General features: G+C 48.4%; 1 protein-coding gene across 3 annotated transcripts; it reads right to left on the reverse strand.

Moving 5' to 3' along the window:
• Positions 1-2087: 2087 nt before the first annotated feature.
• On the reverse strand, positions 2088-16215 carry ralbp1 (ralA binding protein 1). Of its 3 annotated transcripts, none has more exons than XM_023826287.2 (11): positions 16060-16215; positions 15663-15790; positions 14064-14397; positions 10852-11280; positions 10381-10730; positions 8742-8903; positions 8526-8657; positions 7992-8102; positions 7637-7758; positions 7363-7483; positions 2088-4061 (listed from the first exon to the last, which is right to left on the reverse strand). In XM_023826287.2, exons 3-11 carry the CDS (start codon positions 14308-14310, stop codon positions 3762-3764), a joined length of 1974 nt encoding a protein of 657 aa, XP_023682055.1. In that variant the 5' UTR covers positions 14311-14397; positions 15663-15790; positions 16060-16215; the 3' UTR covers positions 2088-3761. The 3 variants fall into 3 exon arrangements, with proteins under 3 accessions (XP_023682055.1, XP_023682056.1, XP_023682057.1); XM_023826288.2 differs by having other exon boundaries at positions 15663-15787; positions 16060-16138; XM_023826289.2 differs by lacking the exon at positions 15663-15790 and having other exon boundaries at positions 16060-16136.
• Positions 16216-17049: the final 834 nt, after the last annotated feature.

The raw sequence follows: 17049 nt of genomic DNA on the forward strand, positions 1-17049 counted from the left end.
CAAGGTCATGCAGTGGGGCTGTGTACCTGTGCCCTGCAACAGACCGATATCCCATCCCTGCTGCATGCAGTGGGGCTGACTGTGTACCTGTGCCCTGCAACAGACCGATATCCCATCCCTGCTGCATGCAGTGGGGCTGACTGTGTACCTGTGCCCTGCGACAGACTGATATCCCATCCCTGCTGCATGCAGTGGGGCTGACTGTGTACCTGTGCCCTGCAAAAGACAAGCTGAAAGCTAAGGGGTGTCAATGAATTTCATGTAGCACTCAGTGACACCACTAGGTGGAGGCAACTGTATCTGATGATTTCTTTATGGTCTTGAATTCTTTTTCTATGGATTTATAGAAATCCCACGTTTCATGGATGCTCTTCACTGCAGCTTTTGTCCCAGTCCCCCCACCTTAGTGTGAATCAATCAAAGCAGCTTCAGTTCTGGAGCTGCTCACCCACGGTTCGCTCTGGCGAGCTGCCCGTCACATTCACCCCCCCCTGCAATTGGCTTTTCGCCTGTCACAGGCTACATAAAGGCTGCTCTTCACTGACCTTTCAAAGGCACCCAGAGCCTCCCGAGTCAGTCATGGAAGCCATAACCATGCATGGCATCTCCTATACATGCCGCTGCTGCTGACAAAGCCTGTGCAGCCAGCTGGCTGTGACTCACAGGAAAATGTCCCAGCACACGTTCTGGGCCACTGTGGTGCCTGGTGGCAGTGAGCCGGATAACCAAGGCCAGCCACGTCGACACGACGACACCCTGCACTACCTGCTCACACCGTCCTGCAGGCATGAAGAACATGCAGATATTTACCTCTGGACTGATGGCTGCATGTCCTTGCCTGGGGTACCATCACCGACGAAGCATAATCCTTTGATCCGTTTCATCACCCTGCAGCTGTGGAAGAATGGTACTGAGGTAGGGGGAGTTATAGGATTAATGTTTTGTCTTAGGCTTTAGGCAAGAAGATGCTGTTGCATTCTCGGATTGCGCTTAGGCCTTAGGCAAGATGATGATGTTACATTTGGGGATGTAGGAACAACACTTTGCACTAAGCTTTGGGCCAGAGTATGTTGTTGTTGTTTTGGTGAAATTCAGGAGAGAAAGTATGCTGGAGAAGACATGCTGGTGCCAGTCAAGGAACTGTCCTAATTGGGAAGAGGGAATTTATCCACTGGGCTTGTGAGGGAAGGGTGTCACGATTGCAGTGAACAGCACATGAGCAGCCGGGAGGGGAGAATCCTGCTCTTATTCTGTTTCTGGTCATTTGAGCTAATAATATGAAGTGCTTACCGTCATTATAGGATATCACAAGTACACTTGTATAACCACTGTCAGTACAAGCAATATGATTAATTACTTAATATTTTATTGTTACAATCATGTAATCATTATGTATGTATTTAGTAAGCAAGACTGGAGGTCGAAAGAGGAAATTCAAGGATAGACAAGCTATCCGGCCCCCCTACTCAAATCAGGCCCTCGATTCCAAATCCAGGCCTTGTTTTCAAGTCTCCCAGGTAGTTAGCTTAATAATTTCAGGCTCTAATTGGCCAGAGGCTTCACAACTGGCTCTCAGGTAAAGGAAAGCTGGAAAAAGAGCAAGGCTCGGACCTCAAGGACCGTGATTTGAATAGCCCTGCTATACGGTGACCAATTGTGAAAGATGATCTTGTAAAGGGGGGCTTTTGGAATTATATAATGGAGCACTTTTCTTTTGAGGGGTGTGCAAGCACCCGGATTATGCGGAGCACTCTGTGACACTAATTTGCATCATCTCACCAATAAAGAAGATTTTACCTTACCAACCCCGAGTTAAGGACTTAGTTATTTTTTTGTCCAGAGCTAAGGTACTGGAGGGTCGTCTGGGGGTACATTTTTCACTTCCACACAGCCAGTGAACGTTATGACAAAGCATTTAGGAAAAACTTGACTTCCTTTTTTTTGTTACAATAACAGTGTAAGGTTTTGCTGTTTTAATATTTAGCAAGTTAGGCAGTAAGTACCAATGGAGTCTGGTCTTCATTCCACTCTTAACGTGCAAGGTGGTGATCAGATATGTACCTGAATGACTCAAAGCATCACTCCAATTCAGACCATCAACACTTTATTCCTCTCAATATCACCATCTGCAAACAAGCTAGAAAACCTCTAAACATCACGAAAATAAACCTAATGATGAGCAAGCCCATCAGTAACCATTTCAAACACACCATCCAAATACACTTGTGTTAGCAAAGGGTAGAATTTCCACAAACGGCTGTTCTGGACGACCTCCGGTCCGGCTGAGGGTGACGTCCACCTGAGCGAAGAAGCCTGGAGGTGTGACCAGTCAAAGAGACAGGGTCACTTAGAATTCACCCCCCACCACATGGCATGTATGGAGGAGCTCACACCCAAATCTGACAGTAGGACTTGGACCCACATGTAGCACCACAAGTCACCGACTGTCCCCATGGTCAAACCAGGAAGTATGTGCCCATAGAAACAGTGTCTCCTATGGGATTCCTACACCAAAGGTGTCAAAAGAGTGGCATCTTTCATAATTAAAAAAGCCTCAAAACCATCTTTCAACACATAATGTGTTGAGATATTTTTTTCCTCATGTTTAAACCGTAAAAGGTCACATAAAAAAAATACAAGTGAACCATCAACAATCAAGCCGTCACCTCTTTAACAAAGTTGCTACTATGTGGATGTTGGGGAATTTCTAAGAGGGACTAAATACCGTGGGGGGGGGGTTGTCTCTGTGGGACAGGCTGTCTTGTGCTGCACATGGCAGAGCTGCTGGCCCCCGTGCTTCAGTGTCTCGACATTATACCCAGCTCGGGAGTGTGGGCTTGGTGCCAGCACCGAAGGGACCGACCCAAGCAGCTCTGGATTGTGGGCCTGGTGCCGGCGCCGAAGGGACCGACCCAAGCAGCTCGGGAGTGTGGGCCTGGTGCCGGCGCCGAAGGGACCGACCCAAGCAGCTCGGGAGTGTGGGCCTGGTGCCGGCGCCGAAGGGACCGACCCAAGCAGCTCGGGAGTGTGGGCCTGGTGCCGAAGCCGAAGGGACCGACCCAAGCAGCTCGGGAGTGTGGGCCTGGTGCCGGCGCCGAAGGGACCGACCCAAGCAGCTCGGGAGTGTGGGCCTGGTGCCGGCGCCGAAGGGACCGACCCAAGCAGCTCGGGAGTGTGGGCCTGGTGCCGGCGCCGAAGGGACCGATCCAGCAGCTCGGGAGTGTGGGCCTGGTGCCGTCGCCGAATGGACGGACCCAGCAGCTCGGGAGTTTGGGCCTGGTGCCGGAGCCAAAGGGACTGACCCAGCAACTCGGGACTGTGGACCTGGTGCCAGAGTCAAAGGGACTCACCCAGCAGCTTGGAAGTTTTGGCCTGGTGCTGGATTCACACACAGCTAAGCAACAACAATACTTCACAAAAATAAAGGAGTAATATATTTATATATGTGTATCTATATATGCGCATATTCAATAAGTGAAATAATCAGAGCTTCCCCCCACATCCGGAAGTCACACAGACTGGACACTGACTGCAGTTCCCTGGCTGTACTCCAAGACACCCTTGCATGTCCCACTGCAAACTGCAGTGCTGGGTAAGCTTGCACATCACTGTTTCCATGGTGCCCATCCTCTGCTGTGCTTTTCTTTGCTGGGTGGGGAATAGTGCATAAGTGCTCCTGGTCCGCTCTGTGTGCCTGTCCAGGTGCTCCGTGATGCCCCCCCCCCCACAGATGCAGGGCCAGGACAGTCCAGGGGAATGACTCACAGGTTAGTTTCCCAGCGGTCCTTGCTGGGCGAAGGTTTCAGGACTTCCTTGGTGACCTTGCCATTAGAGGGTGCTGGAGAGTCACCTGCGGGCACTGTGGGCTGCGTGGCGCTGCGCTTGCCAGGCTCCTCAGGCCGGGCCTCGGGGCTCGGCTGCGACGGCTGGCCTGCCTGCACCGACTGTGCCACCTGCTCCTGCTGCAGCTTATGTGACTGCAGGAGGCGGAGCTGCACACGCAGCTCAATGATAGCCTCCTGCTCCTCGTGGATAGCCTGATTCAGGTGCGTGTTCTTGTTCTGCAGGATGAGCAGATTGACAGGCCATCAAACGTCAAATCAGGTGAGGTTGGGAAGCATACATTGGTATAGCATGTTGCCGCAAACACCATATGACGAAATGCCTCGGGATCCCAGTTGGTGACCCCCCCCACCCGGGCCAACATGCGGTACAGCCCCACCCTCTGGGAATGGCCATCTGTCTGCCACAACCAGGTATTACAAGGTTATCCTCTTGGGCTGGTCCAGCTGCCTGGGTCCTCAGCAATGAGGATCCTGCGAGCCGGATCAGTTTCAGGGAATCGGACCACATGGCCGCACAGCTGTAACTGACATTCTCTCTCAACGCAGGTCATGTGCCTCAATGGGGACTCCCCTAGCAACTGCTCGTTCAATACAAAGTAAGACCAGCGGTACCCAAGGATTCTCCAAAGAGACACAGTACCGAAGGAGTCCAGTCCAGGGAGACTTGGACCTTTGTCCTCTTACAAAGATATCAGGAGCACCAGTCCATCTACTTACTTCATAGGGAGACGTGAACATCACTGGACGAGGTTGACATTCTCTCCGTAGACAGACACGCACTTATGGTTGTGCCTAACAGGTCACTAAAGGCCTGGATTTTGGTTTTTATCCAGGACACTTGCAAGCCCAGGCACTCAGACTCAGTCTCTCAAGAGCCCTGATCAGAGCCTCCATTGACTCACAAAGATCACACAAGAGACCGAATAATGTCAGCCAAAAGAACTATGTATAGGGAAAAAAGGAGGGGCCCAAGGATAGATCCCTGAGGTACTCGCTATTCAGTGCTGCCGTATCAGAAAAGACTCCCCCCATCCAGACAGAAAAATACCTGTCTGATAAGCAAGATGAAAACCAATTTAATGCAGAACCAGAGATCCTAACCAAATTCTGCAACCGATTCTGCAATCAATTGTGTCAAACGCCACAGTAAGATCAAGGAGTACCAACACTGAACAGTCACCATTATCTGCAGCCATTAAAATATCATTAAAACTTTAAGAAGAGCCGTCTCAGTAGAATGCTTTTTACGAAACCCTGACTGAAATGATCAAGAAACTGACATTTCTCCAAATAGACACTGAGCTGCAGTTGGAACAACTTTTCCAAGATTTTACTAAAAAAGTCATTTAGAAATTGGTCTGAAGCTGACAGGTAGAGAAGAGTTTAAGTTAATTTTCTTCAATAGAGAGTGTACAGCCACCTGTTTAAAATACAAGGACACACCTTTGCAGCAAGGAGCAGTTTATAATTAATACTATAAACGGAGCTGCAGAATCGAAGGCAACAAGCAGAACAGAAGTGGGAAGAATTTCAGAAGAGATATAAGAAGGTTTCATTTTAGGTAATAAATCAGAGAGATCAGCAAGCAAAATTGGATAGAAAGAAGCGAAAGACTCGATAAATAAATACGATGTAAATACGAATAAAAACGATAAATAAAACGATGGCTGACTGAATATGAAGCAGTGTCATTTAAAATATCAGTACAATAATCATTAAAAGACTGTACTAGTGATTCCACGTTGTCCTCATCAGCTAATACAGTTATTCAACCGTTGGGAGAATTCAGAGATAACGAAGTCGGTTATAATGTGACCACATTTAATGTTTTTTTTTTTAGCCATAGCAACTCCGACTTACAGATTAGTTTAACACTATGGGAACTTGGGGCGTGGAACACACACTCACTGACTGGGGCGTGGAACACACACTCACTGACTGGGGCGTGGAACACACACTCACTGACTGGGGCGTGGAACACACACTCACGGACTGGGGCGTGGAACACACACTCACGGACTGGGGCGTGGAACACACACTCACGGACTGGGGCGTGGAACACACACTCACTGACTGGGGTATGGGACATTTCTTTCAATATCATAAACTTATAAGTTATAAAATATGTTTGTTTTGGCATTACACTCATCTTAATTTTAATGTATATTGTAAATATGTCAGATTTATGTGAAGTTTGTAATGTGACATCAACGTATAGACATTGCAAAATGCAGTTTGGAACACTTGCAGAAACATTATCAAAGTACATAGTAAGCAATGGCGGAAGTTTGTTTTGATCCCAGATATCTGATCACCAAAGTCTTGGCTACATGAAGATGATTAAATGGTGTAGTTGCAACATTCAGTTGGATAAATAAATAAGAAAAACCTTCCATTGAATATTTAGGAGCTCTCATGTGTATGAATGAGCCATTGACACCTGGCCACATCCCCCCCCTTTTATGGCGCTGAAGGGGATGTATCTGGATCGTGTTTCACCGTTGCGCTGTTCATCAAATTACCATGCGAATGTGATTTGAATACGCGCTAATGCGGCTGTTTAGAATGTGAATAGCGATCTTCAGGTGAGAGCGGTGACATGGTTTACTTTTTTGCCGATTTAACCTGATTTAAAAAACATTAATACTTCCGACAATGGACGTTTTGAAAAGAAGACAGATTACGGATTTAGTCAGCGTTTTTTTTTCATGATTCTACATACAGATTTCAGCAAGATATAAACTGAAATAGACGTGAAAAATGTGCTGCATCGCCGACGATGCACTCGTGACCCAGAGGGTTAAAAGAGACAGACTTGTGATCACTAAAAACATCAATTAAACACAGATCATCAATCCGCACGCCATGATACTAGATGATGCCGAATACCAAGTCCATGTGTCCTTTGAGATGAGTAGAGCCAGAAACATTTTGAATAAACTTACAAGTGTCCGTTATGGATTTTTAAAAAATATCACCCGCCGATTTACAAAGTGGATCATCAACATGAAGATTAAAATCATCCATTATTATAACCTTATCTAGGTTAAAAAATCTTGAAAATCCAAAAGAAGAGATCACCAACAGCACCAACTCGTCGATAAATCAGAATACAATATACAGCAGTTTGCTGACCAACTTTAAACACAAGTCCCTCAAAAGAACTATACAGTGCGGTACTAACTGTTTGACATAAAAAAGATTTTTTAAAAACAACTGCTAAGCCACCGCCACGGCCAGAAAGCCGTCAAATGGGACGGTCTGGTCTATGGATAATTTTCTGTTTGTGTCACCAGCTGTTCCCTTCCTTACCCTTGAGTCACGAAGCACTGCTGCTGCTTCCTAGCCGGGACACGCCCACTTTACCTCTGAGCAATGAACCCTGGGATACCTTAGGCTGCAAAAGATCCACTGGGTGCATCCTTCACTACTCGGCAAAAGGAGGACACATTCCTCGACAGCACGCCCCATGACTACGGCTGGCATGATAACCTGTCACGCCGGCCTCTCCTCTCACCTCAAGCTCCTCATTCTGCCGCTGCAGGTCCTCCAGGATGATCTGCAGTTCCTCCTCGTCCTCGCTCTCACTCTCGCTGTCCGAGGAGTACTCCTCCGTCTCGCTGCGGGCCTGCTGCCGGCTACAACAAGGAGGGCGGGACAATCAGAACCATGCAGGTGCGCTGGGTGGCCCCCATTCAGAATTCATTTACAACTTCAAAGTACATTTATGGAGTCTGGTGATTGTCAGAAATAACGGCTGAACGGAGGACTTTGCGGCTCCTCCCTCTGACCTCTGGATGTCGGCAATTTCCGCCCGCAGCCGCTCCACCTCCTCTTTCTCGGTGGCAATCTGCCGGCGAAGGACTTGCTCCAAAGCAATAAGCTCCTCCTGCTCCGTCAGGATCTCGTTCTCCTGTGGCGGGACAATGGAGCACAAAGCCATACAGGCGCATATTCAACAGTGTTTACATGACACCGCTGCTGACTGTTCATCTGCAAAACATACCGATACATAAACCTATTATCTGGTAACTAGCAGTGTAACAGCTGTAAGCTGACATGCTTTTTATCAATTATGCTGTCAGCCTAATTATGGGTCAGTCATGAGAAGGACCGACCAAAACAAAGAGCAGAGCATGGCCTCACCTGTGCCAGGAGGATGTTGATAACCTCCTCCTCGTTCTCCGTCATCTCCTCCTTAGACACATCCTCCTTGGAGAGGCTGGCGATCTCCTGGGCAATCTTGGTCTCACACTCCTGTGGTCCCAGACGAGACAGTCTTCAACCTCAACCTTAACTTTATTTGTATAGCACATTTAAAACTATAGTGCTTCACAGGTTAGCCAGCAATAAAACAAGGAACAATAGAGACAATTGAACACACTAAAATAAGATGAAAATAACATAAGGTACAATAACGCTGCACAGATGTCTGGGCTCAACTCGAACCAAAAGCCAAGGAAAGTAGGTGGGTTTTAAGCGAGGACTTGAAAGTCTCTAAATTACAAACAGATCTGATGTTCTGAGGTAGGCGGTTCCACAGGACCGGGCCTACAGCCGAAAAGGCCCGATCCCCTCTATTTTTAAGCCTTGTCGTGCGAACATCCAGAATCAACAGTATTAGAGGAAGCCCAAATAGCGGTGATATGAGGAAAGCTGGTGAGTCAGCACAGCACTGACCTGTCGCTTAGCCTCTCGCAGCTTGCGCTTGAGGGCGGTCAGGATGCGCTGCACCTCCCACAGACGCTCCTCCTTGGACAGATCCTTCACACCCGCCTGCAGGTCCCGATGGAGGCAGTTCAGCAGGAACTCCTGTCCATGCACACAGGGAGCGGTGAACTAGCATAATTCACAAAGCAGGCCAGCCATTGAGGAGTGTGGCTGGGACAGGCTCACCTGACGGCGGATCTCCTCTTTGATGCTCTCCTGGGTGTCAGGCAATGCTGGCATGGTGGCCATGTTGGACCAGCGCAGAGGACGGATGGCTGGCTTCAGAAGCACATCCCCAAAGAGCTCCTTCACGTGGGTGAAGAAGATGTATAGCACGCGGTTCCCAATCTGAAGAAGGGGTGATAAATTACTGTCCACAGCTCCCATCAACAAGCTCCCACACTCAGCTCAAGCATCCAGGGGCATTATCACTGCGGGGCATTAACATCCAGGGACCTTAGCACTGCAGAGCATTGGCATCCTGGGGCATTAGCACTGCAGAGCATTGGCATCCTGGGGCATTAGCACTGCAGAGCATTGGAATCCTGGGGCATTAGTACTACAGAGCATTAGCACTGCGGGGCATTAGCATCCAGGGACATTAGCACTGCAGAGCATTGGCATCCTGGGGCATTAGCATCCAGGGACATTAGCACTGCAGAGCATTGGCATCCTGGGGCATTATCACTGCAGAGCATTGGCATCCTGAGGCATTAGCACTACAGAGCATTAGCACTGTGGGGCATTACCACCGTGGCACATCGTCACTGCAGGGCATTAGCTTGGTGGGCGTTAAGTTCTTGGGGCATTATCTTCGCAGAGCATTAGCATCATGGAGCATTAGCATCCTGGGGCATTATCACTGCAGGGCATTAGAACTGTTCTATATTAGCATCCTGGGGCATTATCACTGCAGGGCATTAGAACTGCTCTATATAAGCATCCTGGGGCATTATCTACAGTGCAATTAGCACCCTGGAACATTTTCACCAGGGGGATTAACATCCAGGGACATTATCACCATAGATCATGGGTGGCGAACCTGACCCATGGTTTTTGTGGACGATTAATTTTATAAAATGAACAAAAAGACAAATCATTAATTGCAGTTATTTGTATAACAATTAATCGTCAACAAAAATTTCATGATCATGACAGCCCTAGGTGGGACAAAGACCGCTGTTTTGAATATTGGGTGGGATGTGTCCCCCCCATGCATAACACCTGCTGATTAAAATACTGGGGCTTAGACATTCATCATCACTGGCTCTGCGAATATAAAATGGGTGACTGCAGGCTCACACTGACAGCATGGGATCAGAGTTCCTCATTCTGAATGACAGGATAAATCAGGCATCTTACAGCTTCAGACATTCAGCACTGCACTTCTGAAGCTTTTAGACTGACAATCTTTCTGGAGATCAATAGCCAGAACTTCCCAGCATAAAATAAGTCTTTTTGAAGGAAGTCTTTGTGATCGACTCCGGTGCCCCCCACCCGAGGGTGAGGCCAAACCAGGCAGAGCTGGATTTATTCATTTTCTCTAGTGAATGGAAATCCTGCACCACAGCTGTAACTGTAAGGTGTAACCGATTAAGAAACACAAATGGCTGTAGTGATAACAGATCACACAGCACAGCCCCTGCTAATATCAGAAAGCAGGGCTTTTTATACATGGAGGTTTCAGTCACAAATTACAGACCCTTCTTACGTTTGACGGAACAGAAGCAAAACAGTCACGCTCGCCTGTTTTGTGATGCAGTCCTCTGTCTACTCTCTAACCTACACCGTACATTCGCTCCGTCCAAGTGTCGCAAGGCCTGACCTGCACCGTGGGGTTGAGGACAATAGAGATGTTCTGGATGTTCATCTTGGTGTCGGCCTCCCTGCCAATGACGTGGTCCATGTGGGTGATGAGCCAGGCCAGCAGGAGGCGCCCAAAGGCAGGAGCCTCGGCCAGCAGCCGCTGGCACTCCTGCACCTTGTCGGCCTCGGTAGGCCGGCCACAGGCCTCCTCCAGGCGGGCCGCCACATCGCGGCCCAGCAGACTGTCAGGTAGCTCACGCAGGTACTGCTTCAGGAGGCTGGCCACCGTGTGGGGGTCATACTCCTCCAGGCAGGGACACTCCTCACGGTCGTATGCCGCCTTCAGTTCATCCACCTTGGACTTCATCCCTGCGGGGGAGGGGGGAGGCAGCACATGACAGTGAAGGTGGGCGCAGTGAAGGTGGGCACAGAGGGCACAGGGGGGTCAGAGAGGCCACAGCCGGCAGGAACAGGGAGCTCCATGACCTACCTGAGACACGGTAGATGCCCTCGCACTTCATGCCGTAATTCTCAATGTAGGTGACACACTCCCTGAAGATGGCGGGCAGCTGGATGCCGTCATAGAGCGCCGTCCTCTTCACGGCCTCGTCCAGCGGCACCCCGAAGACAGGCCGGCATGATGGCACCTCAGCGGGGACAGGCTCCAGCTCACCGCTCGGTTTCTTCTTCTTCTTCTTTTCTTTCCATTGCTTCACCACGTCCGCTGCTGTCAGGTCCTTGGACTTCTTTTCCTTGGCCTTGTCCTCCTTGGGCTTCTCCTTCACCTTGAAGTCCTTCTCCTTCTTCTTGGAAAAGCTGGGCTTCTTGAACACATGGATGCCCTTGGAGCGCTTCATTTTAGATGGGCTCTCAGCCTCGTCTGCCGAACTGTCCTCCTGAAAGGCGGCGTAGCCCTCAGCTTGTTAGGCACGGAAAATAAAAAATGGAGAGTGGAGGGTTAGAACACAACCCCAATCTCAAAAGTACGCAAGCACAGGATAAGGGGTAAGGGAGAATGTAGGAGTACAGAAGACGGGAGGTCAGTTCTGACCCCACTGGCCCTCCCTCCCCCGAGACAGAGCCCTTTCCCCACTGGCCCTCCCTCCCCCGAGACAGAGCCCTTTCCCCACTGGCCCTCCCTCCCCCGAGACAGAGCCCTTTCCCCACTGGCCCTCCCACCCCCGAGACAGAGCCCTTTCCCCACTGGCCCTCCCTCCCCCGAGACAGAGCCCTTTCCCCACTGGCCCTCCCTCCCCCGAGACAGAGCCCTTTCCCCACTGGCCCTCCCTCCCCCGAGACAGAGCCCTTTCCCCACTGGCCCTCCCTCCCCTGAGACAGAGCCCTTTCCCCACTAGCCCTTCCACGCCTGAGACAGAGCCCTTTCCCCACTTCCTGGCACTTTACACCTCAGCCCACAGCCTCAGGAAGCAAGCTACTTTGGTCTGTACCAGTGCTACCTGACAGAGGGTCTTTGTGCCCCAGTGTTGATCTTTGAGGGGAACTGAAATGGATTGAAGACTTGGGTCAAATGGATTGAAGCATTGGGAGCAACCTCAGAGGGTCAGCCACACCACATTGCGCCCTCCAGTGGTAAATAACCCTCCTCTTCTCCTCTCATCTCCCTCACACCATCCACGATTCTTTTTAAAGGTAAAGTGCAGGTTAATTTGTTTTATGTATTTTTATTTTATGTTTTGTATTAATCATTATTATATGAATATTTTTGGGTTGTTGAACGAATCATCTGATTTTCCATTATTTCTAATGGGAAAATTCGTTTTGATATACGAGTGCTTTGGATTACGAGCACGTTTTCGGAACGAATTATGCTCGCAAGCCGATGTTTTACTGTACTTGTTTATGTCCTTGTGTACTGTAAGTACATAATGTGTGGTTAGTTTTAGCAAAATACTTATTTTTAATGTAAGGTCCATACCACACTTGATAAACGTAACCTAAGAACAGCTTTGCTCTACAGTGCCACCCCAGCCCTTGCGCCAAAGTTTATGGTGGTGTGGTGCAGTGAGTGCAAGAGGTATGAACGTCACGAAGTGCAGATGGTCAGGCACTGTGGCACACTGGGGCCTGCCTGCAGGCGGTGGAGACCAGCCCTTATCTATCCTCCCTTTCCCACTGCAGAGTCTGTGAAGCTCAGGGCTTTGCTCTTATATTATTTTGTAGGACGACTTTCACTATAACTAACGGAATCACTGCTATCTGTTGGCTCACTGGAATCTTTTTCTTTTTGTGCGACTTTAGCAAGGAACCTATCCAATGACAGCTGCTTTTGCCTCCTTTTCGATTTCGCAGAAATGTGGATATTGCATTGTCGTTAAAGAGATTCATCGCTCGCACTGCTACGCCCATATTCGGGTGGTGCTTTTCTACTAAATTTTGACCATACAAGTGAGGCACGCTGACTGAGACCGAACATGGAAGACGATTACCCACAATCCCACAGCGAGAGAGAGAGAGAGAGAGAGAGAGAACAACCATCGGCTCAGTTGTGATCACGTGACGCTCGGCAGACAAAGCATTTATGTAATATTCGTATTGCAAGACCTCACTTGTTTATCAAGTTACAATTTATTGAAAATTGTTGCTCATCTTGCAAAACACTCGCAAACCAAGTTACTTGCAATCCGAGGTTTTACTGTATATAGCATTGCAGTTACAAACATAAGGGAGTTTTCCTGATCCCTGATGCCTTCGATGCCTTTACTCCGTGACATCCATCCAGCCTACCCACCACTGTCCCCGTGACGTCCGTCCAGCCTACCCACCACTGTCCCCGTGACGTCCGTCCGGCCTACCCACCCCTGTCCCCGTGACGTCCGTCCGGCCTACCCATCCCTGTCCCCGTGACGTCCGTCCGGCCTACCCACCCCTGTCCCCGTGACGTCCGTCCGGCCTACCCACCCCTGTCCCCGTGACGTCCGTCCGGCCTACCCACCCCTGTCCCCGTGACGTCCGTCCAGCCTACTCACCCCTGTCCCCATGAAGTCCGCCCTGTCCCTGTGACATCTCTCCTTCCTTCCCTGCTGCTGTACCAATGTTCATCCTGCCATCAGAAGCAGCACCTGCATACACTTACCTGCCTACCCCTCTCAAATCTTAAGATTTGGACAGTGTAAATTAGGATTTTGCCATCTTGCTCATCTGACTTCCTCTGCCAGCCCCTGGAGGATGGGCCCCCCCCTTTGAGTCTGGTTCCTCCCAATGTTTCTTCCTTCTAGGGAGTTTTTCTTGTCACTGTCATCTCTGGCTTGCTCACTGGGGGCTTTGTGCAGGGATTATGTAAAGTGCTTTGGGACAATGTAATGTTGTGAAAATGTGCTATTCGACTGAACTGAACAGCGACAAATCACATAAATGCCGTTATTCCCCAGCTAGGTTTTTTTCAAGTCTGCTAAACATCTTTGAAAAGGTGTTTATATATATATATATATATATATATATAATCTTTGGTCCAACTTAATGCTACTTTTCCCCTGGCAGATGAATGATCAAGCTGTGTTTGCATCACCAAATACACCATCCACACTGCTTCATTTTCCTAGTATTCCACGGTCTCTCACACAACGCCCAAATGCAGTCTCCATGCCAGGCCTCTGTGATGATGGTGATGTCACACGAGTCGTACGCACACTGGCATGTCATGCCAAGATTCCAGGGGACGTAGATCTTAAAAGCCATACTTACTTCTCTTCTCCTTTTTCTTGAACTTGTTCTTCTTCTTGCTGTGCTCCTTGTCGTCATCAGAAGCTGCGTCGGGGGGCTCGTGGTGGTGCCCGTCATGAGGAGGTGAGGGCTCCCCTGTGCGGTACAGGCCCGGGAACTTGGTAGGGCTGATCTCCTCAGAGCTGGGTGTGCGGGCCACCCCCCCCGGGGCCTCGGGCCGCCGCTGCTCACCAGGGCTACTGCTGGGAGGCAGGAAGCACTCCGTCATGGCGGCAGCGCCCTTGCTGTCCTCTGGCTATGCTTAGATGCAGGGGCACATCACTGCTCCATGGCAACGGCAGGGGCCAGGAACACACTGGAACACACACCGATGCACCGTTAGTGGTCAGCAGTCACTCATGCAGCCGTGCGCAAGGGGACAGTGTAACACCCAGAAAGGAGATTAAGCTGGAAAAACCCTGGGACAAAATATCAGCTGATATTTTCATACATTATCAGAGAGACTGGAGATTTCATATTCAGACTGAACAAGAAAAAAGAAACAGAACAACATAAGAAACACATATCATTGTGTTTAAAATAATAATAATTAAGTGACCTTAAGTTTCTAGCTGAATTATATATCTAATGAAGTATCTGTAAGGCACTATGCAGACTGGACAATAATGATGGTAAACATGCAGCTTTCAGTGCTAGCTGCTGTCTTTATGAAACAGGTTAATAAAGAGCAGTCATTTCGGTTTCAGACAAACAATGGGCAAACAACAGTGATGTTAAGTAAAAACAGAGGAGCTGCCTTTAAGCGAAGATGTTTGCATTGTGACACACTTGCACCTCTCCTTAAATGACACATGTTACCTCACCTGCAGCCTGGGTCCAAGTCTTAAACACCCCAAGGATGCGGAGCAGGTTTAGAGCTCAGAGCTCCAGGCTGGAAATGGCTGAGGACACGTTACTCATTCCCACACGCTTTGCAACCTGTTTTCTCAGCTGCAAATACACCCAAAAACTCCTAACGAGCTGCCCTGTAGTAAAATAAATGCCTCTGAAGAGAAAACACCGCAGGGCCGTCTATTTTTGGAAGCCTTTTTTAAATTAAGTTAAGTTTTCTCTGCAGAATGACAGCAGGTGGCGCTCATCCGTGTTTATGCTTCTTTTTCCTACTTTTTTTTGGTCCCCCTACCCTTAGAATTTCATGCTTCGATGAACCAGATCATATCGGAGTAGAATGTAGCCCATATTAATATGGGGTCCAGGGTGACATTCCAAAAGAAACACCTGTCATTCAGACTGGTGTGCAAGTGCAGGGCAACAAAATACGCAATTTAACTGTATGTTTACTAATCGTAAATTATTATCCATTAGATCAAAACGGTTCCAGCTGGAAGACTCAGTGAAGAAGGGTAATGACAAGCCCCCTATATGACTGCTGTATTTGTTAAATAAGAAAAAGTGCCCTAAGACGCGTAATGATTCAATTTTATGCTTTAAACATTGAAAAGCTGATCAATTAAACCGCGACATAAAACTACCTCCATATTACATATTTCACCATTTGGTGTACTCCAATTATTTTTCTCTGAAAAAAATCATATTGCTGTGTGTGCATGACAAACATACCTTCCCGAGGGATGCCGGAATGACAAGCCGCTTAGGGCGTGGGGGGTGTCGGTCGAAGGCAGCTGGCCTCTGCGGCGATCAGCCGGCCAGTTAGCGGTGTCCCGGTATCGGTTTGACCAGTCCACCTGCTGGTATATGACTGGTTACCGTTGTATGAGCGGAGACAGCGACAGCGGAAAGAAGTTCATGCCGATCAGAAGCTGCGGACGCCAGCGGCTGTGCTTTTATAGCCAGGCCCATCTTTCTGTTCAAGCTGTCCAGAAGGTCCGCTCTAACCACCTCTACATCTCAGCTGTATGGCCAAAGCGAGAGCATAAAACCGGTTCACGTATCATCGCGATCGTGCGTTTTTAAGCAAGAATAACTATACATTTTATAAAACGATTTTCAAACTAACCTGTTTTGATGAATTTCGGTAGGAAGCTTCCTGTTGTCTCTTTCGGTACCGAGAAATCCCGACAGAGCATGCGTGGCGCCCCCCCCTCCCCGTTGGTGTTTTGGGATTTGTAGTTTTCTCTCGTAACGACTGTGGAGAGAACATGGGGAAACACGTCTAGAAAAGACTACAAAGTCCATCATCACTGAAGGGGCGCTGGCCGTTCATATATTGTTAAAAGATATATATATAATTTTAACCTTTTATTTTACAAGTCAACTGATTTCATTTAAAAAAAGTTATTTTAATATAGCTACAAAGTTCAACAAATCCACCCTTGTAACTTACGTTTTTTTTTTAATGAAACAACATCCTAGAGTGACTGTGTCAGTGAATAATGAATTACAAAAATTCAGTGAACAACTCACACACACTAAGGACCTACATGTGAATTTGCATATACTTTTTTGTGATTCACATTTCTTTGGTAGAACATGGTATTTCATTGTAGAAATTGACACATTTTACATGTTAATTGTTTGAGACACTAAAGACAATTTTTTTCACAGTTATGTTGGGTGGTTAGGGTGAGAAGAAATACCAGCTTTGGCTATCGTTAAATAATCTTGAAAATGCAATCTGGTTTTTAACACAGCATCTATTTCCATCTGCAGCGAAAATGCTTCCGTAGGTGATTCAGTGCCGTACACATTTGGGTTAAGGCTGATTGGACGACATCTCGGTGCCAAGATGGAGTGGTCACATGACTGCACAGAAAGGTCCCTTTGTGAGGCTTTGCAGCCGTACGATGAAAGAAAAGCAGCATTTTTGTTCTTATGCAGTTGGGCACGGTCACCACGACTGAATGGAGCCAGCTGAGTGTGTGTCCCAGGCCATGTGCACAGTCCCTGCAAAGGCTATAGATTTACACCCCCCCCCCCCCATTCTTGCAGATAAGTGGGACACTCGGCCTTTGCTGAAACACCTGTGGCAGAGTCCAGACACGGAGTA

The sequence above is a fragment of the Paramormyrops kingsleyae genome, chromosome 4 (assembly GCF_048594095.1).
Source record: "Paramormyrops kingsleyae isolate MSU_618 chromosome 4, PKINGS_0.4, whole genome shotgun sequence".
NCBI lineage: Eukaryota > Metazoa > Chordata > Actinopteri > Osteoglossiformes > Mormyridae > Paramormyrops > Paramormyrops kingsleyae.